This window comes from Spermophilus citellus (genome assembly GCF_964194105.1).
Source record: "Spermophilus citellus genome assembly, chromosome: 2".
Classification (NCBI taxonomy): domain Eukaryota; kingdom Metazoa; phylum Chordata; class Mammalia; order Rodentia; family Sciuridae; genus Spermophilus; species Spermophilus citellus.
In genome coordinates this window covers 254,187,546-254,210,604 of record NC_138183.1, presented here as the reverse complement: position 1 = coordinate 254,210,604, position 23,059 = coordinate 254,187,546, and the positions used below count along the sequence as shown (strand labels likewise).

At 59.5% G+C, this 23,059-nt stretch overlaps 1 protein-coding gene across 2 annotated transcripts in view; it reads left to right on the top strand.

Moving 5' to 3' along the window:
• The window catches only part of SHANK2 (SH3 and multiple ankyrin repeat domains 2), a 415,901-nt gene extending 393,321 nt beyond the window's left edge, over nucleotides 1–22,580 (top strand). The window contains exons 19-23 of one of the 2 annotated variants that reach the window (XM_081260598.1): nucleotides 3,332–3,462; nucleotides 4,939–5,050; nucleotides 5,784–5,804; nucleotides 7,200–9,600; nucleotides 17,404–22,580. In XM_081260598.1, the coding sequence (XP_081116724.1) occupies nucleotides 3,332–3,462; nucleotides 4,939–5,050; nucleotides 5,784–5,804; nucleotides 7,200–9,600; nucleotides 17,404–17,974 (3,236 nt within the window). In that variant the 3' untranslated portion in view covers nucleotides 17,975–22,580. The remainder of the gene's footprint in view (nucleotides 1–3,331; nucleotides 3,463–4,938; nucleotides 5,051–5,783; nucleotides 5,805–7,199; nucleotides 9,601–17,403) is intronic. The other variant, XM_081260599.1, reaches the window with a different exon arrangement.
• Nucleotides 22,581–23,059: the final 479 nt, after the last annotated feature.

Here is a 23,059-nt window from a genome sequence, read left to right as displayed (position 1 = left end):
GACATCCTCCTGCAAAGCCAGCCTTGTCTGGCTCACTAGGCACAAGGAGAGCAGCATGTGCCCACATCTGGGCACAGTCTTTCTGCACCCACTCTGTCCACCTGAGGCCCAGGTACTCACAGGCTGGGGGACAGGTGGGCAGGTGGGGGCTGCATCACTGAGAAACACCCAGAACGTCTGAAAAGCCTGCCCAGAGCCCGAGCTGCCCAGGGCGGAGTTTGCGACCCCTGCCCAAGGCGTCTGTCTTCTAAGGAGGGCATCAGCTTGCCTGGAGGGTCAAAACAGTCTCGCTCCCTGGGCTGCGTTTCAGAGCCCAGGGAGGACTGTTCCCAGTCACTAAGCACTTCACTCTAGCCTCCCCGTCCAGGCTCTGAACAGATGACCTGGGCTTTGTGAATCAAGCCTGACCCTCAGGGCCCCAGTGAGAGGAGGAAGCTATCATCTACCTTTATGTCCTGGTAAACAAGTTCTGAAGGGTGGGGCTGAGTGGCCAGGTCACCAGCTCCCCTGGGCCCACAATCCAAGAGACAAAGGGGGAGCCCCCTCTTCCAGCTCAACCCCACAAACAGCACTACCTTCAGACACCGCAAACTTAGTGAGCATAGTTAGGTAAAAGGTGAATCCTGTCCAGTATCAAAGAAATTAGCCCCAAACTAACTCTCACCATGACACTCGCTCTATCTCTAGCCCTAACCCTAACAAACCATCTTGCCCTCATGGTTCTGTGGGTCTCAGGTGGAGGTGGGAAGGGCAAAGGTCAAGGTGGCCCCAGCTTGAAGCTCAAGAGACACTCCTCCTGTGGCAGGAGCACACCAGCTCTCTGGGTGTGACTGGTGAAGATGGTGCCCACCAATGCCCACCACCCTGCTCCCTAGCCCACCAGACAAGGCAGGCAACCTGGCAGCAGCCCTAGCAATCCCCAAGTGTGTGTTCTGCTGCCATGGACCCCAAAGCTAGACGACCCTGTCCAGATGGCTGGCAGGACTGGTGACCCTCGCCGGAGCTCAAGTGTACCTGGTCTCCCGGTCCCTCCCTGTGTTACCCTAAGTGTCTCAGACCTCGGGTGGTTTTCCTATAGAATGGGCTAATCTCTCCCCTCCGGGGCCTGGTACTGTTGGTGAGGACAACGTGCCTCTGGCTAACCCTGTGTACCCACCACTTGCAGAAAGCTTGGGGGTTCTCGCGCTGGCCCTGTGGCCTCGGAACAAGACCTGCTGCCCACTCCTTCTGAGCACAGAACACTCCAGGGGCACTCTGAGGTTCAGGGCAACAGGCCCAGAGCGCGCGGGTGGGAGCAGGCCCACCCCATCAGCACCCAGGAAGCAAACCTTGGCTTCTGGAAGGGGCCAGCCCAGGACAGGGCTTCTTGGGACTCCATGGCTCAACTCTCAGCCATAGGAGAGCTGCTCCCCCCGAGTCCTCCACCCCAGGGTGCCCAGACACGGTCCCCAGCACATCAGACCCTGGCCACCAGCCTTTTCTTGCAGAGTCCCCACCAGGGCCTTCAGCAAGGGACACAGCCCTCTGCACCTTAGGTCCAGCCTCTCTGATGTGTTCAGAGCCCCACTGTAACTGCCAGCCACTGAGTTCATCAAGGCCCAAAGGCCAGGCCAGTGCTCCCTGGACCTCCCCCATGTCAGCCTGCCGAGTCGTGGCCCAAGCAAGGTAGCCAGCAGCCGGCAGGGTGCCCTTGTGCACAGTCAGAGGCAGCGGGGCTATGCGGGTGCACTGGAGCCTACATCTGAAGTACCCCACAGTCCCCTGGGCTGAAGTCCTTCTCCTGGAACTCGGCAGCAAAGTCCCAGGGCTGCTGTGTCCCCCAGGCCACACCCTTGGTGGGCGGCAGAAAAGGAGCCAGGGCTAGCACTTCAAGAACTGCTGGTTCTCAGAGCAACTCTGGTTGTCCCACTCACTGCAGTGGTGGCACGGAGCACCTCAGGGCTGGACAGGCCTCGGTCCCCTTCCTTGGAGAAAGATACTCTGGGGCAACAAGCAGCCACCCTCATCCAAGGCCAAGCCAAGAGGCCAAGCCTGCAGGCACAGATCAACGGGCCCCATGCATCCTAGCTGGCTCTCCAAAGCAGGCCACCCGGGCCTCACCTGAGCCTGCCTCAGAGGGACAAGAGAACCTGCGGTGTCGGGATACAGACACTGGAAGGAGGATCTGGGCCCAGGAGCGGGGGATGAGGGCCTCGGTGCAGGGGAGGGTGGCAGAACTCAGGGTGAGGACACAGCTGATTGCAACCCAGGGCACCCCACTGCCATTAGGAACGAGAGTTGGGCGTACACCCCGTCCTGCCCAGCCCCTGAGGGGCAGGTTCTCACCACACACCAGGGGAGGTGCCTGCTCCCGGGGAGGGGAGCCCGCAGAACAGGAGAACCTGGGAGCAGCCACCTCATCAGGAGGGGCAGGAGGACGGTCGGGGCCTCCACACTCCCTGGCACCTTGCAACCCACTCCACTTCCTGCTGGCCAGAGAGCTAGAGTGGGGTACAGACCGGGCTTGCAGACACCTCAGCAAGCCAGGCCGTCCCTGCCTCACCTTCCGTCCCTGTCACCATTCTTCCACTTCTTTCCCTTCCTCTTTGGATAACGCTTTATACATGTGGAACTGCTCTGAGGTCAAGGGCAGGACTGGGCCTGCAGCCGGCCCCCTTAAACCCTGGAATCTCGTGCCGTGACTGGAATCAACCCTCTTCCACGGTGTCAGGGTCTCATGTTGGCTGCTCTGCGCGTTGCTGACGCCCCCACAACCCCTTCCCTCTACACCTGCTCATGGGACTTGGTCTGCCCTTCAGAAGGCCATGCTCTCGTACCGGGAGGCTGGGTGGCAGTGCAGCTCCAGGGACTTGGTGGTGGGTCAGTTTCAAGAAGAAACCAGAATGTTCTACTGTGGAAAGAATGAGTGGGAACTTCCTGTGCAGAAAGTATCACAGTGGGGACTCCTGGGTGTCCCACCAACTTCCTGAACACACTGTCGAAGTCCCAGCCTTGGGTATAGGGCCCTTGTCTTGAAAAATGCACTTAGTTGCCCAAAAGAACCACATTTCGGAGTGTCTTTGAAATTCTAGCAGTCAGTTAACACGGCCCAAAACAGATCCCAGAAGTGAGGATACAGCCTCCTCAGGAAACCCAGAGCCTGAGGTGCTGTGGTCTACTTCGCCACCTGTCCACGTGCACCCCTGGGGAGGCCATGTGGGCGCTGAGGGGGGTGCACGGAGCAGGGAGCGATGCATGGCCGAGTCCCCTTGCTGCTGCACCCTGCCTCCTCCCCACCCAGCCCTGCCCTCCTGCCTGTGCTTGGCCCCTCCAACCTCACCTTGTGTTGCAGATAAACCAGAGGAGACGGTCCCGGCCCCCAAGCCCTCCCGCACGGCTGAGAGCATGGCCATGGAGACCAGAGTGGCCACCATCAAACAGCGGCCCACCAGCAGGTGCTTCCCAGCAGCCTCAGACATGAACGTGAGTGACTGTGTCCCCAGGACGAGGGCTGGCGGTCTAGAGGCACACAGAAGCAGGGGTCAGTGCAGGTGCAGAGGACCTCCCAGGCGTGCAGACCATGCCCCTGCCCTGCCCTGCCCTAGGGGCCTCAACACTGGCACTCGGCCCCCAGCCTCGAGGGTGTCCCCCCATGTGCCAGCTGAGGACTACTGAGCTGTGGCCAGAGAGGCCCTCAGGAGTGCTCCTCAGACACAGCCACTCTGGAGTGGAAAAAGCCTCTGGCCACCACTGCACAGAGGTCCATCCTCTGGTGGACACTGAGGATGGACGACACACCCTCAGCACAGGGCCATACCTGAGACTCACCTCGGCCCCGCCGCAGGCCAGAAGCACTCCCTGCTGGCTCAGGGAGCAGCGGCCAGGCCACAAGGGCAGGGCTTCTCAATACCCGCTGCACCAGGCAAAGGCAGTGCCGCCGGGGCGGGGCCGGGGCCGCGGCTCACTGGCTTCAGTGTCCCCCACCTGGCCCCGCTCTGAGCATGCCCTTTACTACTATGTGGCTTAGTATTCTCGTGATTCCGTTGATCACCACAACGACACCCCAAACTCCCCAAGCCTGATACGGGAGCTCTACCTGAGCCCTGGAACAAACACCACCAAGGATGGCGGGGACCAGAGTGCTCAGCCCCAGTCTCACCTCCCGAGCTGCTGGGCCACACTGTGTCCCTGCGGTGCCTACACGCCCCACCCTGTCCCCCACACCCTCCACCCCTGCCCTGTGGGACAGCAGGCCCTGGCCTCCCTTCCCCAACCTCAGGGAGGGCTACAGAGCGAGATGGATGGGGCAAGGCCGTCCTCGGGTGCCCCCTGGGAGTGCACATCTGGCCTCCCGCTCCTCGGGTGGGGCAGCAAGCTCAGCCTGGCACAGCAGCCCTGGGAGGACCTGTGGAGGGGCTGGTGGAGCACCTGGAACTCAGCCTCGAGGTGGAGGAGGGGAGCTCTGGGCTCCTGCTAGAGCAGGCCTGGGGGTGGGGGGCGAAGCGGGGCCAGCCCCTGGCCACAGGCGGGTAGGCGGCTGCAGGGCCATCCTCCTTGCCAGACAGCGCCCATGCCTGGTCCCCTTCACACATGCTGTGGGGCCAGCATTAGCCCACTGTACAGAGGAGGACTACAGAGGCCCTGCTTGAGGATGTGGCCAAGGCCACAGGGTACAGCCCACATCACACCCCACTGCCACTGTGCTCATTCTCACAGGACACCTGACCTGGCTCCATTCCACAGAGCCTTGTCCAGCTACTCTGGTGCAGGGTGTCCCTAGAACAGCACGTGCCTGCCTCCCACACTGTTGGAGCTGTCGGAGAGGCAGAGGGGCTGCCCGGTCTCCACGCAGCCCCAGCACCCTGGAACCACCTGGGCCTGTGGCGGGGCAGGGACCTCCTGGCTGCCCTCCGGTTGAGACCACCCAGGACGTGTCTCACCCAGCTTTCTGGTTTGCAGTCTGTGTACGAGCGCCAGGGGGTTGCTGTGATGACACCCACAGTTCCCGGGAGCCCGAAAGGCCCGTTCCTGGGCCTCCCCCGAGGTACGATGCGAAGGCAGAAATCCATAGGTAAGAAGCACTACCTAACCCAAAGAAGGGGCCCTTGGGAGGTCTGGCCCCAGGCCAGGCTGTCTAGCTGCTCCCCAGGCCTGCCCCGGGGGGGTGCCCAGGTCCCCCACCAGGCAGCCACTGAACAGTGCAGAGCAGGAAGCCCTCCCGCCCTGCAGACAGGCAGTGTGGCTATGGTCTCTGGTCTGACGGCTACTTATAACAGCGGGGTGAAAGGGCCACCAGCCAGGAGGGAAGGCGGGGCCTGTGGAAAGGGCAAGTGGACCCTGTGTCCTTGTTTGTGGAACAAGCTCACGGGACATGTTCCTCTGGGAGGCTGGTCAGCTCTCCAATGGCAAGGACGGCACGCTGTCCTGGAGAGCAGCTCCCCCCCGCTGGGGCCATCCCAGTTGCTGCCTCGACTCTGACAGGCCAGGAGGCCTGACCCTGGACGCAGTCCCTTTGGGAGAGAATGCAGCCCTGTCCTTGCCCTGTAAACTGCTAGAAGCCAAGGCCACTGCTGGACACGGAGGGCCTGCCACATACACAGGGTGAAAGCGTCCACCCCAGTGTCCGGCTGCCCTGGGGACCCAGCTCTGGTTCTGGAGTTCTGGGGCTGTAGTGTGAAGAGGAGGCGGCGGGCAGTGACAAGGGGGTGGCGGCTGCTCCTGAGCCCGCCCTCCTGCGGAGCTGCCCACACCCGCGGTGTCTCTGATCCTTACTGGTTGATAACGACTGATTTCCTCCCTGTCAGACAGCAGAATCTTTCTATCAGGTTAGTGGATGCCTCCACCTTGAAACCTGCCCTTTATATAAGGTGACTCCTCGGAACACACCTGCCAGGCGTCGGCATGTAGCCAAGGCCACTGAGAGGCGGTCAGCACCCACCTTGCAGGCCACGGCCTTCCTACGGGGAGTGGGTGCCATTTGGAACACCCGTATCCAGTCAAGTTTCCACTGGAATCAATGATTTGTCCTGGGAACTTTTCTAAATTCCGCGTAGTCCACTTGGCTGCCCGACGCACAGCTGTGGTCCCTGGGTCTGTGGTGTGTGTGGCTTCTGTTCCTGTGCTCGTGCCTTGTGCTGTGCTCCAGTCTGTAGTCACCCCAGTCACCGTGCAGAGCATGCTCCAGGTGCACCGTGGTGTCCCCAGGGCCGTAGTCACAGCCCACTCGCTTTCAAAACCCACGAGCTTGGATAGTTGTCTCAGAACGTGGCTTTGAGCTTGTGCCTGGCCAACGCACCTGGGCCCCGGGTGAACATGAGAACCTGCCTCCGCCCTCCACCCGGGCTGCAGAGGGCCCTAGACAGGCCAGTGCGCAGCCTCTGGGCTGAGCCCCGACGGCGCCCTCAGCCCCTGCCTAGGGCCTGCTCAGGAGCCTGTGGCCATGTGGGTTGGAGTCTTTGGTTTGAGGAGGGCTCCCTCCCTCATGGCAGTTCCAGAGCCAAAATGGCCCTGCCTCTGACCAGCCCACTCACAGCCATCCTGCCGGGGACCCAGGGGCTCGCTGTGCACAGCCCTCTGTGCGGCGCCTCCATCTCCCCAAGGCCATCACAGTGATGCCACAACCCCTGTCAGCACTGTGGGACCACCAGGGACACAGCTCTGCTGCTGGCAGAGGGTCTGCCACACACATGGGCAGCAACCACAGAGCTCACATGCCACCTGACCAGCAGCAGCATCTTCAGCACTGCCCACCCACACCGGTGGGCAGACACAGTGGCACCTACTACCCTCAGGCCCCTGACCTCCAGAAGGTGGGTGACAGCTGCAGACCCCCAGGGCCAGGCCACACCTGAAAGGGTCAGGGACAGAGGAGGGTCTGGCTGGTGTGGCCAGCCCACCCCATCTGAGAGTGCGTACACACACAGCTAGGAGGCGTTGGCGACCCAGGCATGGCCTAAAAAGCCACACACGCCCGTCTCTGGGCCCGCCCTGGCCTCCCGGGCCCCACAGTGTACCTGGAGAAGGGCTCCTGCACGTGCCCCCTACGCCCAGGGCCCGCTTTTCTTTCTTTTTGTGGCCCAGAGTGGGCTGCACAGCGAGCTCTGGCGCTACGGCCTGTACCGTGTGCCGTGCCGGGTGGCGAGCGCGGATGCATGACCTGAGACCCGCAGTGGGCTGGGCCGCAGCTGGGATGCCAAGCTAAACCCGCTTTCTGCTCACAGGAATAACAGAGGAAGAGCGGCAGTTCCTGGCCCCTCCGATGCTGAAGTTCACCAGAAGCCTGTCCATGCCGGACACGTCCGAGGACATCCCCCCTCCACCGCAGTCTGTGCCCCCGTCTCCACCTCCACCCTCCCCCACTGCCTACAACTGCCCCAAGTCCCCAACTCCAAGAGTCTACGGGACAATCAAGCCTGCGTTCAATCAGAATCCTGCTGCCAAGGTGTCCCCCGCCACCAGGTCTGACACAGTGGCCACCATGATGAGGGAGAAGGGCATGTTCTACAGACGAGAGCTGGACCGCTACTCCCTGGACTCTGAGGACCTCTGCAGCCGGAGCGCGGCCCCCCAGGCCACCTTCCGTAGCAAGCGGGGCCAGATGCCTGAGAACCCGTACTCGGAGGTGGGGAGGATCGCGAGCAAGGCCGTCTACGTGCCGGCCAAGCCCGCCCGGCGGAAGGGCGTGCTGGTGAAGCAGTCCAACGTGGAGGACAGCCCCGAGAAGACGTGCTCCATCCCCATCCCCACCATCATCGTCAAGGAGCCCTCCACCAGCAGCAGCGGCAAGAGCAGCCAGGGCAGCAGCGTGGAGATCGAGCCCCCGGCCGAGCAGCCTGGCCAGCTGCGGCCCGAGGACGGCCTGGCCTCCAGCAGCCCCTTCGCCGCAGCCATTGCGGGGGCTGTGCGTGACCGGGAGAAGCGGCTGGAGGCCAGGAGGAACTCCCCAGCCTTCCTCTCCACGGACCTGGGGGATGAGGACGTGGGCCTGGGGCCCCCTGCCCCCCGGATGCGGCCCTCCAAGTTCCCAGAGGAGGGTGGGTTTGGCGATGAGGACAGTGCAGAGCTGCTGGTGTCGCCCACGCCGGTGGCAGCGCCAAGAGAGCCCGAGAACCATTTTGTGGTTGGTGGCGAGGCCGGTGCTCAGGGTGAGGCCGGGAGGCCCCTGAATCCCGCATCCAAAGCCAAGGGGCCCGAGGGCAGCCCAGCGGCACCCCCCAAGAGCAGCAACGCCGTCAGCCCGGAGAACTATGTCCACCCGCTCACTGGGCGCCTGCTGGATCCCAGCTCCCCACTGGCCCTGGCACTCTCCGCAAGGGACCGAGCCATGAAGGAGTCCCAACAGGGGACCAAGGGGGAGGCCCCCAAGGCTGACCTCAACAAGCCTCTCTATATTGATACCAAAATGCGGCCCAGTGGGGACACTGGCTTCCCTCCCGTCACCCGGCAGAACACCCGGGGGCCCCTGCGCCGACAGGAGACGGAGAACAAGTACGAGACAGACCTGGGCAAGGACCGGAGAGGTGGGGACAAGAACATGCTGATCAACATCGTGGACACGGCCCAGCAGAAGTCGGCCGGCCTGCTGATGGTGCACACTGTGGATGCTGCCCAGCTGGGCGGTCCCCTGGAGGAGGAGGAGGAGAGAGAGGACATGGATGTGACGCTAGACCACCCGCCCTCCGCGGTGCCAGAAGGTGTTTCCGACACCGAAGGTGCTTTACAGATCTCCGTCACCCCCGAGCCCGCCACCACGCCCGGCAGGACCATTGTGGCCGCGGGCTCCATGGAGGAGACGGTGGTCTTGCCATTCCGCATCCCTCCCCCGCCCCTGGCATCCGTGGACTTGGATGAGGATTTTGTTTTTACAGAGCCATTGCCTCCTCCCCTGGAATTTGCAAATAGTTTTGATATTCCCGATGACCGCGCTGCTGCTGTCCCCGCTCTCACCGACTCGGTCAAGCAGAAGAAAACCGATGCCCCTCCGTCCCCTTCGTTGAACTCCAGCCAGCCAGCCAACCCTGCGGACACCAAGAAGCCAGCCGGCCTTTCCAACTGCCTGCCCGCCTCCTTCCTGCCACCTCCCGAGAGCTTCGACACCGTCGCCGACTCTGGGATCGAGGAGGTGGACAGCCGCAGTAGCAGTGACCACCATCTCGAGACGACCAGCACCATCTCCACGGTGTCCAGCATCTCCACCCTGTCCTCTGAGGGCGGGGAGGGCGTGGACACCTGCACAGTCTATGCAGATGGGCAAGCGTTCGTGGTCGACAAGCCCCCCGTACCTCCAAAGCCAAAAATGAAGCCCATCATTCACAAAAGCAATGCACTTTATCAGGACGCGCTCCTGGAGGAAGACGCGGACAGCTTCGTCATTCCCCCGCCTGCGCCCCCGCCCCCACCGGGCAGCGCCCAGCCTGGGCTGGCCAAGATCATCCAGCCAAGGACCTCCAAGTTGTGGGGTGATGTCACGGAGGTCAAAAGCCCGATTCTCTCAGGCCCAAAGGCGAACGTTATTAGTGAATTGAACTCAATCCTGCAGCAAATGAACCGAGAGAAATCGGCAAAGCCGGGGGAAGGACTGGACTCGCCGGCAGGGGTCAAGTCCGTCAGCCTTGCTCCAAGGTAAGTTCACAGTTGACTTGGGCACACACTGTCCAGTGCTGCCCACGAAAGTCCTGAGGGAGAACCCAAGAGGATGAGAAGAGGGATTCCTAACCCTGTGATGGCCACATTGTCGGCCATAACTGCGTGTCACCCTCCAGACTCTGGGATGGCAGAGTCAAAGCCGCAGCTGTCCTGGCAGGAGATAGCGCTCCCTCCTCAAGACTCCTAATGAGATGAAGGGGCACAAAGCCCCCCGCCCTGGCCTCCAAGATGACCTTTGCCGGGACCACTGCGAAGGCAGGTGGAGGCTCGCTGAGCCCAGGTCGAGGTCAGAGCTGCCTGACAAGAGCAGCCACGGCAGCGGCCTTAGTGAGGGGCAGCAAGGGGGGTTGGGGATGGCGGGGGAGTGTCTAAACACATGCGTGTGGGCTCTTACCCCTCCCTCCATGGCGCATGGGGGGGGGGGGCTGGGAGGTGCCACCCAGGGCAAAGGTCACAAAGGAAAAGCCCCAGCTGGCCCAGCTGCCACTCACAGCGTCCCACAGGTAGAAGTCACTCCCATGTGAGCTGAGGTGACAGAGGAGGAGCCAGCAGGCTGCCCTGGGTGGAGGGTAAAGGCTTGCTGTCTGCCCAGGGCCGTCCCTTGGGGCAGCGTTCACTCGCAGTGACCATGATCTGCAGCTGGGGCTCCCACTGCTCTCAGGGGAGGGTCGGTCAACCCCAGGGTGGGGGCATTTGTCGCCACTGCTCCTGGGCCTCCACCGCCAGTGACATCTGCGAGCACCTCCAGGTGGAGGGATCCTCGTGGGCTGCACCTGCCGGGCTCCCCTGCTCTTGGAGCCCAGGTGCAGGCGCCCAGGTGCAGCCGCCTCTCCCGAGGGCTGAGTGGCTTGCCTGTGCTGCAGGAGCCAGGGCAGGACGCAGACTCCTCAGCACAGGCCACAGACAGGAGGGTGCCAAGAGGGAGTGACTCCGGGGCCAGGGAAGCAGATCCACTGTTGAGGCCCCAGCAGCTCCCCTGAGCCAGGGGAGCCCAGGGACTACAGTCACAGAGGCCGCCAAGCACCTGCTGCCCGCCTGCTCCAGTCCCTGTAGGTGGGACAAGAATGGCTTGCTCCCAGCCAAGTGGGACTCCACCCTGCTTTGACTCTAGGGCCTTCCTGTCTTTGCCCAGGTGGACACTGGGCAAGGAGGAGCCTCAGAGAAGCCGTCAGCTGACGAGACCTCGGCCTGCACTGTGAAGCAGCTGCCTGACGCGGGGTGCAGCCCCACCTGCAGGCCTGTGGTCACTCCCACTTCACCGCCAAGGAAACAGCCAGGGCTGTGGAGCTCGGTCCGCCCTCCCAGTGGGCTGCCCGGTCTGACCCCTGACCTCCTGCAGGAGCCAGGGGCTTCACCAAGCAGAGGGCCAGAGGGCTAGTGGGCAAATGCGGGCTGAGGCTATCTAGGCCACAGGCTGTGCTCAGCTTTGGACTCTCCAGGCAAGCGGTCACCAGGCGGCCCAGGGCCTGTGCAGTCCTTCCTGCTCCCAGCCGAGGGCCGCCCTAGGCGCTGATGAGGCGGGGTAGGCCGCGCTCAGGTGCTCGCTGCAGCACTCCGACCAGCTCTCAGGAGTGCCAGCACAAGCTCTGAGGGACAAGGTCGGGACAGCAGTCCCCGTCACCACCAGTAGGTCCTGGGGTGGCCGGGGCCTCGCTGCCCCTGGCCCTGGGTGCCTGCCTCTGCCAGCTGGCTAACAGGCCTGGGCTTTACCCACGTGGTGGCACACAGGCCACCATCCTCAAATGCATCCAGAAATCAAGAGCTATGAATGGCCCTGAGCAAAATGAGGCTCGGAATTGGGCAGAGAAGCGCCTCCAGAGGAACACGGGCAAGTGTTTCTGGAAAACAGAGCGGGCTTCTGAAATGGCAGGCAGCACGGGCACAGCCAGGAGAGGGCGCCAGCAGAGCAGGGCCACTGCCCGCACACTGTGGGCAGAAGCTGCCCTGATCTGTCCACTGCTCCTAGAATCTTGCCTGACAGCTCTGCGGTGAGACCACCCCTTGCGCATCTTACTAGACCCCAGCACAGGGTCCAGGGACAGTGGGTGTGGTGAAATGCCCTCCTCTTTCCGGGGTACGTCTGACCTAACCTGAGCCAAGACTGAGCCTCTGCTGTTCCCTGAGGTCAGGGTAATGTGGAATCTGGAGACACCTGGACTACAAGTGTGTTGCTGCCAAAAGGAAGCCATCGGGAAGTGTCCTTTAGGACAGCGTTGGGTGAGAAAACCCTGGCCAGAGATGCCTTCCAAGACAGGAGCCACCGGGCAGTTCCCAACCACCAGCCTGATTATGCCAGGGAAGAAATCTCATCGCTGGGCACAGTAGGTCCAAGCGGAGAAGGCACAGGAGTGGGGGCTCCCCCAGAAGCCACTGCCACGGCTCCCCAGGACTACTGGCATGGGGCCTAAGGACCCAGAAAGTGTGTAGGTGCTGGCCTGCACCCTGCTTTTCACCGTTTGTGACCCTGGGTGACATCTCAGTGCACCTGATTTCCACTACACTGAAAGTGTGGCTTGAGTGGTGTTCTTGTCACCTTGCAGACCCAGGAGGAGAGGGCTCAGGGTCTTGGTTAAAGTCACATGCTGGGGACAGACAAGCTACCCAAATGCAGACCTGGAAGATGGGCTGGACCCAGTTTGGGGCTCAGAACCACAGGATGGCCCACAGTGTCCTGAGCCCATGGGTTGGCCATGCTGCTGAGCCCAAGAGACACCAGGCCTGGGGTGGAGAGAGATGAGGAGCGCACCAGGGGGGCTGGGGCTCTTCAAACAGACAGCAGACCTGGCCAGCAGCAGCAGCAACTGCAACTGGTGCCCACGTGTGCCGGGCACCATGCTGAGCCTGGGCTTGTCACTGGTCAGGAAAGCACGCGAGGCCTCTCTTTCTTGGAGGAGCTCGAATTCCCAGAGGAAACCACCAATACATGCTGAACAAGAGACCCAAGTGGACAGACGCAGCAAGGAGCCATGGTTTGCTGGCTGAGCAGCCTGGACAGAGGAGCCACCACTCAGGGAGTGACACTGGAAAGACACAGAATACACAGAGCAGCCACAGTCAGAAACCGAAGCAGAGCTCAGGTGGGGGATGGCAAGGCGCGGGGCGAGCACACAACCCAGGCCAGCGAAAGTGTTCTCCATATCAGGAGACCAGGCCAGGAGGGAGGGCAGGTGGCCCATGGGCTGGCAGCCACCCCAGGGCTCAGCAACGCAGGTGTGACTCCACTTTTGCTTCCTAAAGACACAGAGGCTGCTGCATGGCCAGGGGCAGGGGCCCGCACAGTGACACGGGGCTGGGGGCTGCTGTGGGGGTCCAGGTCTGAAGCAGGACCACAGGGTGATTTGAGAGGTGTGCCAGGAACCTGGAGAGCCAGCACAGCCTGCCCAGGCGTCAGCCTTACCAGTGACCCCAGGCTCCTCATGGCCAGATAAGCCTGCCCTCCGTTGGCACATCAGGAAAGGTCAGGAGAGGCAACGAGGGGCCTCTGGGTCCCTGTGATTCCACCAGAGGGCGGGGCTCAAGCTAGGTGCCCTCTGGACAACCAGCCAGCCCTTCGTGGTGGGCGCAGAGGGATGTCTAGGTTGGCTGTCACCTACTGCGGTAGGGATAGGCTCAGCGAGAGTCATCCCATGGGAGTGAGGTCCCCAAGACCCCTGGGCAGGTTCCAGCTGCCCAGGGAATGAGTTTGGGCCAGCTCTTAGAAAAGCCACCTCCAGCCCCACTGTCCTTCCGAAGGTCCCCACAGTATAGCATCTGCCCCCTTGCCTGTTCCTCCAACAGTCACAGCTCCGTGTTACCCTGACTGGATTTTAAACTGAGTCGAGATGGGCTGTTAAAAACTCTCTGTGCCTGGCTGGAGGTAGAGCCCCCTCCCTGGAAGCCACGTGGAAGCTGCTAATAGGGGCTGCAACGTCAGTTCCACTATGGGGGCCTTCATGACCCCCAGCACCAAGTGACTGGGAAGGCCATGTCAGCAAGTGGCACTGTAGGTGGAATGGTGAATGGCACTGGAGAGGCCCTGGACTGTGTAGCAAGGGGAAGCTCTGTCCCAGGGGCACCGGACTCCTGCTCGTCAGGTGGCAGGCTGAGTGCTCCTTCTGTCCTGGGCCAGGCCCTGGGGACTGAAGATAGAGCAGGTCCTGGCAGTGCGCTGGCGGTTCCGGGGGAGGCACTGTCTTGGGCAACCCCCAAGGCTCAGGCCCAGGGCAGATGGTACCCCCAGTTCCCTCTTCAGTGCCCTACACGTGCAGAGGCTGGAGAGAGTGTAACTTAGGGACAGGGCAGTTTGGAAGAAGGCGCCCACTCAGGGCTCATCTCCAAAGCCATACAGTGAGTCACACAGGGTGCTTGGGCTCAGGAAGGATTTGGGGCTCTGGCACTTGCCTGGCCCGTGAAAGGGCCTGGGGAGCCGCCGTCAATGAGCAGCCTCTGGCCGCCAGGGCTGCTCAGGAGCCCACCTGAGTTTGCAAACATGGTGAGAAGGTGCCTGCAGGCTCACCTCCATGAGCACCTCCATAATCATGTCTTGCCCGTGGAACGTCCCACTTAACTCCTGGGCTGTTCTCTCTCTCTTTTTTTTTTTTTTAAGTCTCATGTTTCCATATGGATTTGATTTAAAAGGCAGACTAGAGAGTGATCATCCAAGAGAGGGGGTGTGTGAGTGTCATTCTAAATCAGGGCAACAGATTCCTGTGTGTTCCGCCGCAACCCAGCGGTTGCTTAGCAACATAATGATCCCACCACAGGAGGATCCAGGGAATCATGCCGGGTGGTGAACCCAGGGAATCGCTGCTGAGGAGGTGGGGGTGGGCCAGCCGGGCCCTCGTTCTGCTGCTAGGACTCTGTGGCCCTCTGCTGTTAGCCACGCTGGGCAGGGGCACTGGCATGGTTAGCCTGGCTGGCTGACATCCCGTGGTAAGACAGCAAAGCCCTGGTCCTGGTGGGGTGGCATACCCGCCACGCATCTGGACGATGCGTCCTGAGCTGTGGAAGGGAAAACACCAACCGGGAGCCAGGGCTGGAACCAGAGCTGGAGAACCGGCAGCAGGCTCATCCCTAGAAGGCACCGGACAGAGGAAGGCACCCTTTGGTGCCACCCTCCAGCCTGTGTTCTCCTGAGTCGAGGAGGCGAGGCCGTGGAAGGCAGGCCTGCGCTGGGTAGCCAGCCAGGCAGGCACTACAGTGGCCAGGGTCCACACCGCCAGGCGCTGCAGTGGCCGGGGTCCATACTGCCAGGCGCTGCAGTGGCCGGGGTCCACACTGCCAGGCGCTGCAGTGGCCGGTGTCCAACCCCAGGCAGGCGCTGCAGTGTCCGGGGTCCAACCCCAGGCAGGTGCTGCGTGGCCGGGGTCCAACCCCAGGCAGGTGCTGCGTGGCCGGGGTCCACACGTCAGCTCATCCCGTCCTGCGGCAGCTCTGTTCTGTGCCCTTTGATTGGTTTTGCAGTGCTGTCTCAGTCGCTCCATGTGTCATTCCCACCCGCTCCCATGCCGGTGCTTGCAGAAGAGGGTCGTGCTGAGCAGAAGTAAGTGCCATCTGCCAAGCTGGGCGTGGTCTGCTGTGTGCTGTCCCCTCCTCTGCCCACCCAGGGGTTGGGAGCCTCATCCCTGCCCCTGATGGTGCAGCTGCCTGCAGAGCCTTCTTCACCAAAAGTCCAGCTCTGCCCACAGGGGCCACGGGGCAACCAGCCACTGTCCCCACAGGAGCCTGATGAGCAGCAGCCAGGTGTCTCCCAACAATACCACACACAGGCTTCAGCCAGTGGCTCTGGAACGAGCTTCCTGCCCCGCCCCCTGCAGGAAGTACAGGGAAGTGTCTCTGGCAGTCCTCACCTCAGACCCCTCCCCCTTCCCAAAAGCCCAGGCTGGGAAAGACCCCCGCAGCCACTCCTGCCAGGCTGCACACCTACTTGCAAGTGAATATTTTAACTTTCTTAGCCCAGTTGTTCTTGCAAAGTAGAAACAACTGGCTCCCCAATGCCACCCTGCAGCTGTGGAGGGGCAGACAGGCTGCTCACCCTGTGGGCTGCAGCCTGTTCTGGCTGGACCTGGAGCAGGGTGGGACTGTGTGTTCCCAGCCCACCTCCCCTGCAGACCCTAGGCCAGATCCTTAGGACGCCCACTCCTCCCCAGCCTGCAGGGCCTGCCGGGCTCCAGGGTCTTCCTTTGACTGAGTCTCGGTGTCTCATTGGGGCGGCCTCAGACCTTCGGGTACAACCAACACACCAGTACCTCTAATGGCCACCGGCCCCAGGCAGATCCTAGATGGGGCTGCCCACCAGGGACACCCACCCTCCAGGAAACTACCTGTGAGCACCTGGGTGTCTGGGCAACCGTGGTCCTCAGGGCACGCCCACCAGCCCCTGCAACCCTTCTCACCAAAGGGCTGCTGCGGCAGTCCACAGCACAGACCTTCCACACCCTGGGACGTCCCATACTTAATGGTGATAATGACCTCAGGGGGGAGGGCCAGTGACTGGCTGGCTGGTGACTTCGTCTAACACACAGTAGCTGAGACAGAGGCCAGGAGCAGAGCTGGAGAGCAACCACAGCCCCTTGCGGCCTGCAGTCCTCTCACTGCTGGGGCTCTGTGGCGGGTCTGCCCATGGGCACTCAGCAGGGCCTAAGCAAGGCTCCCAAGGCCCAGGGCCCATCAGAACAGATGGCCCAGACCCAGCAGTCCACCTCAGGAGGTCTGAGGGGGTCAGGAGCCTGCATTTCCCACTGGTCTCCCGGGAGGCGATGGGGAACATGTGGGGCTCAGCTCAAGGGGTGCACAGAGTGAGGCGCAGCAGGCACCTCTGAGGGCTCCTCCTGAGGGCCCTGGAGCAGGGTCTGTCCAGAGGGGAAAGCAGGTTGTCCAGTCACATGAGAGAGCCCAGGAGGCAAGAAAGAGCAGCTCGCACCTCTGCAGCACTGTGAGCATAGGGTGGCAGGACATCCAGGCTGCAGAGCAGGAACCAGGGCCCATTCGGGGGGCATGTCCTTCCTAGGGGTGGCTAGAGAACTGCTACCAGAGGCCTCGAAAGCCAGCAAGGGACACTTCATTGGCCATGAGCCCCATCCCGGCGAGGAGGGACAGGTCCTCCCCAGAGCTCCCGGCAGCCAGCCATCCCTACTGGGCCAGTCGGGGTGGAATGGAGGAGAGTTGAGCCTGTCCCTCCAGCTCTGAGGGCTTTCCTGCCCACTCCAAGGACTCCCATGGCCACCCCAGGGGAACAAAGTTCCTTCAGATATCTGCTCCACTGAGGCCCACCCACCCTCCCAGCAAGTCCACTGAAGGGGCCCTCAGTGAGTCTAACAGCCCAAGCTGCCTCAGGAGTCCAGTCCGCATCGGGCAGGGCCACTGTCACTGGTCTCTGGTGAAGCTGACCTCTTGTGGTGGCGCAACACACTGACCAGCCGCTCCTCGTCCTCTGGGTCAGGGGAGGGCTTCCTCCAAGCCCAAGTGGCCTGCAGCCAGGGCCCTCTGCGCTGAAGCAGGCCCACCCCTGCTGGTCCTGAGACCAAGGACCGCCGGGCAGCTGAGGGAGGGTCCTCGCCAGTGCAACCCGACTGGCCCCAGCAGAGGCGTGCTGCGCCCTCGAGAGGTGCACCTGCTGGGAGGCTTGTGTGCTGTGGTGTCCCGAGGCCCCTGCTTCCTCTCCTCCTGCCCAGGGCATGGCAAACTGTCTGCTCGTGGCCAGTGCATCTGCCAGGGGGCACTCTGGTGTGGTGTGGTGTGGTGCCTCCCCTGTCCTCTCAGTGACCTGGCTTGTGACAGTTTTCTCTGTTGCTGTTTCAGAAGCCCAGAGGTCATGAGCACCGTCTCAGGGACTCGGAGCACGACAGTGACCTTCACCGTCCGACCTGGCACCTCGCAGCCCATCACCCTGCAAAGCCGGCCCCCCGACTACGAGAGCAGGACCTCAGGAGCGAGGCGTGCCCCCAGCCCCGTGGTCTCGCCAACCGAGATGAACAAGGAGATCCTGCCCGCCCCGCTGTCGGCAGCTGCCGCGTCTCCTTCTCCCACCCTCTCGGATGTCTTCAGCCTTCCAAGCCAGCCCCCTGCCGGGGACCTGTTTGGCTTGAACCCAGCAGGTCGCAGCAGGTCGCCATCTCCCTCCATACTGCAGCAGCCAGTTTCCCATAAGCCTTTCACGACTAAACCTGTGCACCTGTGGACTAAGCCCGATGTGGCCGACTGGCTGGAGAGCCTGAACTTGGGCGAGCACAAAGAGACCTTCATGGACAACGAGATCGACGGCAGCCACCTACCAAACCTCCAGAAGGAGGACCTGATAGACCTCGGGGTGACGCGGGTCGGGCACAGGATGAACCTAGAGCGTGCTCTCAAGCAGCTGCTGGACAGATAAGGCCGGCTGCTCCCACCCGGACTCCCTGTTATAAGTAGAGATGGGCTCACGCTGGGATCTGAAGGCCAAGCGGAGTCTGAGCATCAACCCCACTCCATGGGTTTGTCTCCTGGTACCCAAAGAAATGCTGCGGGCGTCCGTGGTGTGTCTGAGCCGAGGCCTGGAGGCCTAGCTGTCCACGTGGGGTTCCTGGGTGGCTTCTGTCTCAAGGGGACAGGGGAGGGAGTTCTAACATGGGAAGATTCCCAGCCTACCTCCCAGCACACAGGCAGCCTCGCTTTGCTGGGTCCACGAGGCTCCGTCGGTTTGGCGCGGGACCCCTGCTCTCGTAGGCAGACAGCATACTCCAGATACCTCCTGAGCCTCCCTCCTCTGCTTCCTGGGCAGCTCTCATCACCCCAGGCCCCGGCACAAGGCCTGTCCTCAGTCCTGTGGCTTCTCGGAGGATACTCCGAGCTCACTGGCTCCCGCCTCTTCCCTGAACTTGCGTGCAGTGAGATGCTCCCAGAGGCTTGTGGGTGCCCTTCCTGGGCCTGAAAGGTAGAGAAACGCTTTTCCCTGTCCAGATCCTGTACCCATCTCCTCCTGTGATGTGCCTCCATGGCTCTTTGGCCACGAGGTTCTCAGCAGTGGTGGGCATTTGAGTGGGATCGTGCCCGGCTTTGCTTAGCTTTCTTTATTTCTGCAAATCTATTAGCATAATTCCAAGGTGGCCAAACAGATGTCACATGGAGTTAGTCAAAGCACAAAGTCACGATCCCAAGGAGGAAGGGAGGCCTGGCCACGGGAACCAGCCAGCGTGCAGCTGCCTGGGACCCCAGCCTCCTCCGGGACGCGAGCGGCTGCCTGCCAAAGAGCGTCTGCATGGGCGGAGAGGGGCTCTGCCTCTTGGAAGCCTTTTCACTGAAGGCCTGTTGAGCTCTGCAAAGGCCAGAGCAGCTGAGCACCCACTTCAACGGGAAGGACAAGAAGACACGTGGTTTGTGTGGGCATATGCCCCTTGGGGGAGCCATGTCCTCTCTGGGAGCTGGCAGGGCACTACGGCCTCACTAAGCCCGGCCAAGGGCAAGTGTCTGGGCTAAGCCAGCCCTTTTGCTCTTGGAGGCTGGGGAAAGTGGCACTCAGGGGCTGTCCACCTCCTCTCCGGGAGTCCAGGAATCCCACCAGCTTGTCTTAACAGTACAATGCGGTCTTGGGACCCCATGGGCAGGGACTGTGGCCAGGACCAGGGTGGACAGAAGGTGGGCTGCTGGGTGTGGGCGGAACATGGATGTGTGCAGGCAGTCAGTGGGAGGGAGCACTCTGGCCTGTGGTCGGAGCCTGCCCGCTTCCTGCCCGAGCCCTCGTCCTGAAACCATACCTCTAGCATCTAAGGGAGGTCACCCATTGAACATGGGCCACAAGACATCACCAGGCTTCCGGCACATTCTCCCATCTTTGGAGGAGACATGAATGTCAGGTTTGGTTTTATTATGATTTCAGAACTAGCCCAGCCCATCTCTAATTATAAAATATGGTTTTTCCTTTTTTCTTTATGCTCACGACCACGTGTCTGATGAGATCTGGAACTCTAGAATGAACACGTAAACTTTAGTAATTTAAAAATCTTTCTTTACTGCAAGTTTAAATAGGTGTACAGATAGTTTATAAGCACAATATTTTAAGAAAAAAAGTGGCTGGTCTACTAGGCAGCCTTTGTGCACTTCAGTGCTAGAAAGTTAAAGAAAAAAACACTTTTGTGATTTAATGATACTATTTCTGTGGAATAATTATACAAGTATGACCTTTTTAAATCAAACTTATCTGGATGCATCTGAACCAGCAGAGCTGTGTTATATTTTCTATATTTGCTAGAACTTCATCATTGAAGGATGATTATTTCTTCAAAAGTGGTTACAATTCACACTAAACAGTTTCCTCCAAAAACAAAGGCAAAACACACCCCACACACGCACGGGCGCACACACACGCCCTTTATCTGGAAACCCAGGCTGGGCCTCCTGCGCTCCAGACCCTCACAGGTCCATCTTTATAATCTGACCCCTGGGCGTGCCTGGCTGCTGCGGCTCTCTATCCCACGGCTTTGGTTTCCATCTCAAGGTGACCCACAGTGCTCTAGAGAAACCCAGCCCAGACCCACAGCGCCTGCCAAGGCCTTTCAGATGTGTCTCCCGTTGGTGATTTTAGAATGTCAGGGGCCGCTCCTGGCCTGCGGGGGCTGCCCCTGTGCTCAGTGCCAGGCAGAACAAGGCACGAGGCCTGTGGCTCTGGGCCTGCGGTCACTGGGCAGCAAGACAGAACAAGAGCTCTGCTCCCTCAGAGGCTGCCAGCCACGGCGGCTGGTCAGAAACAAGTTCCCTGACAGCCTCAGGGCCGAGATCAGTCCCACCTTCGCACCATCTCATCCTAGGAATAGGAGCCCCTCTCAGACCGGCCCGACCCACCAAACACACCTGCTGCCACGCGAATCGGCCTCTAGCTCTCTTGGATGACTTTGCTACAGAAAGCAATAGTCCCTACTCCAAATTGCCGCCCACTGTTCTCCCCCTTTGGGACACGTCAGGACCAGACCCTACCCCGGGAACAAACTTAAACTGCTCATATAATGATCATGTTAATAGTACTCCAGATTTTCAGATCAACTTTTGTTATATACTGTAATTTAAACAAACTGCATTTACATGCCTAGTTTCTGTAATATTGTGTATACAAACCAAAATCTCTCCAGATGTAAATTATGTATACCTGCCAAGATACCTTCTCCAGGACGTCTGTGCACATTTTAAGTTAATCCATATAATATAAAAATAACTCGATGTGACTGTTGATTTGCTGAATTTACACATCACAAAGTGAATTATTTGTGGTACTTTAGTTAATAAAATGGTGGTCTTTTTCCTGAGTTATTGAACAAGCAAGCATTACCCAGTTGATCTGGCAATGACTTCTCTGTGTGTAGGTCACCAGTACTGATCTTCCCATTGGCAGTTTGTTTTTGTTTTTTAAATACCGTGTCTCCCACTACAGTCTGTGTAACCACACACATTCACACCTCCATGTTGCTCTTACTTTTGTGCTTTAATTCTTTTTAGATTTTATTAAAAAACAAAACAAAACAAAACAAAAAAAGCTCCTGTAATTTGCACTTTCTCCCAATCCTTCAATCTCTTGTACGGCAACCAAAATTACTGTAAAAAAATAAATATACTATTGCACTAAGGTTGTGGTTCTGATTGTGAACAGTGAAAACTGAATGAACTAAACAAAAAGTTGCCAAACTTGCAATCTAATTAAGTTACTGGAGACACCATAGGCGGCTTTACCTCCCTAAAATGGACCAGGTGATGTCTGTCACCAGAGGGGACAAGTGCTCCTTTCACTGAGCTCACTTGGCTCATTTCCTTATTCTCAGTGTCCTGATAGAAATGCGTGTCATTTCAGAGCTGAGCCACATCCGGCTGGCTCCGTGACATGTCTGTGAGCCTGGCACTGAGGCCTGAGTGCTGCTTGTGCGTGGGTGGGAGCAGCACCCTCAAGGCCGAGCCAGGCAAGACAGAGGCCCACACCCACGGGCTCTTCTTCTAGCCATAGGCCCTGGAGCTGCAGGCCTGGACACCCTCTCTGGTTACCTTGAGCAAGCAACATACCAAGTTCTAGAGCAGGAAGGAATTTTGGTTTTGGTGAATAAGCCGGAGCCAGGAATCCCGGGCTGTCCCTCATGCTTTAGGAAAGTGCGTTTAAATTGAGCACTGAGCCACTGAGGCTCTCCAGGGGAAACAGGCCCTGGTTCCTAGAAGGCTCCGTGTTGGCTCACTTGCCTCTACCCAGCACTGCTGCGCTTTGGTCCACCAAGCCCACCTACAGCCTCTGTAGGTGCCTGGTCCCTCCCTCCTCTCCTGGGAGTCCTCCCCAGCCTGTACCCCACAAGGGCACCATCCCAAGGTCTCTCCCAGGCCTCTTTCCTGGATGAGTGTTAGTCTGTCTTGTTGGGGGGGGGGGGTCACTGGAAGACTTTTTCTTTTACTTGAACTTGATTTGAGGCATTTAGCAGCCAGTGAGCTGGATGTGCTCATGTCTGAAGCCATCATGGACATCTGCTAGTGGGGAAAAGGCCTCTCAACACATGTGCAGAGGCTGCCTAGGCTCGGTGGGGACTTCAGCAGATCTGATCACGTCAGCTCTCAAGCCGCTGTGTCCGTGACCTTGCTCCTGTGTGGTCCCTTAACATGGTTCTACATCTCCCAGTCCTCACTGTTTGATGTTTAAAACTACAACAGTCACTGTTCATTGCTTCTACTCTGGAACTCTCTGTTCATAGCAATTCTGAAACTTTAATATGAGCCTTCAAATAAATACAGAAAAGAAAAAAAGAAAAAAAAACAACAAAGTTGTGTGCCTTGGGTGTTTTGAACCTGATCTGCATAAAAACATTGTACTCAAATGCTGTATATTTAATGAAAGGATAAACATACCTTCAATGTATCAATGTAGCTGATAAATAGTCCTAGTGCCTTGTTTTCTGAACTGAGAAGCCCATATCAATGCACAAGGTAAAGACAAAGGCGAGTCGAGCAGTGAAATGTCGAGAAGACCTAGCCGTGGTTTGGATCCTGTCTCAGCCTAAGACTGTGGGATGCCCACAGACGCTTAAGCTAAAAAATAAAAGAACATTGAAACAAGACTGTGTCATCAATTACTTTTCCACTAAAATGCTATCACTTCCGGGACTTTCATTTAATTAAAATACCCACATGCATGAGATTCCTGTGCCGGAGTTTTGACAGCAGGGGTCTGCGGCCTTCCTCCCTTGTGTTGTGGTGCTGGCCAGCAATGCTTATCCAGGTCAGCTATTGATCATTTTCCCAAAGATCCTGTCATGGAGTGGTTTTAGGCCATTCATCACACTATGCCTATTTTTCATAAGTTTAAGGGACTAGTCACACCTGTCTCCTGAAAGGAGCATGATGTAAGCACCCCGTCAGCCCAGCTCTGGCCTCCTCACCACCAGCTCCATCTGCTCAATGGATGCTTCCCTGAGCATGTGGCATCTTAGATAAGTCTGGGCATCTGCCAGGAGCTACCACT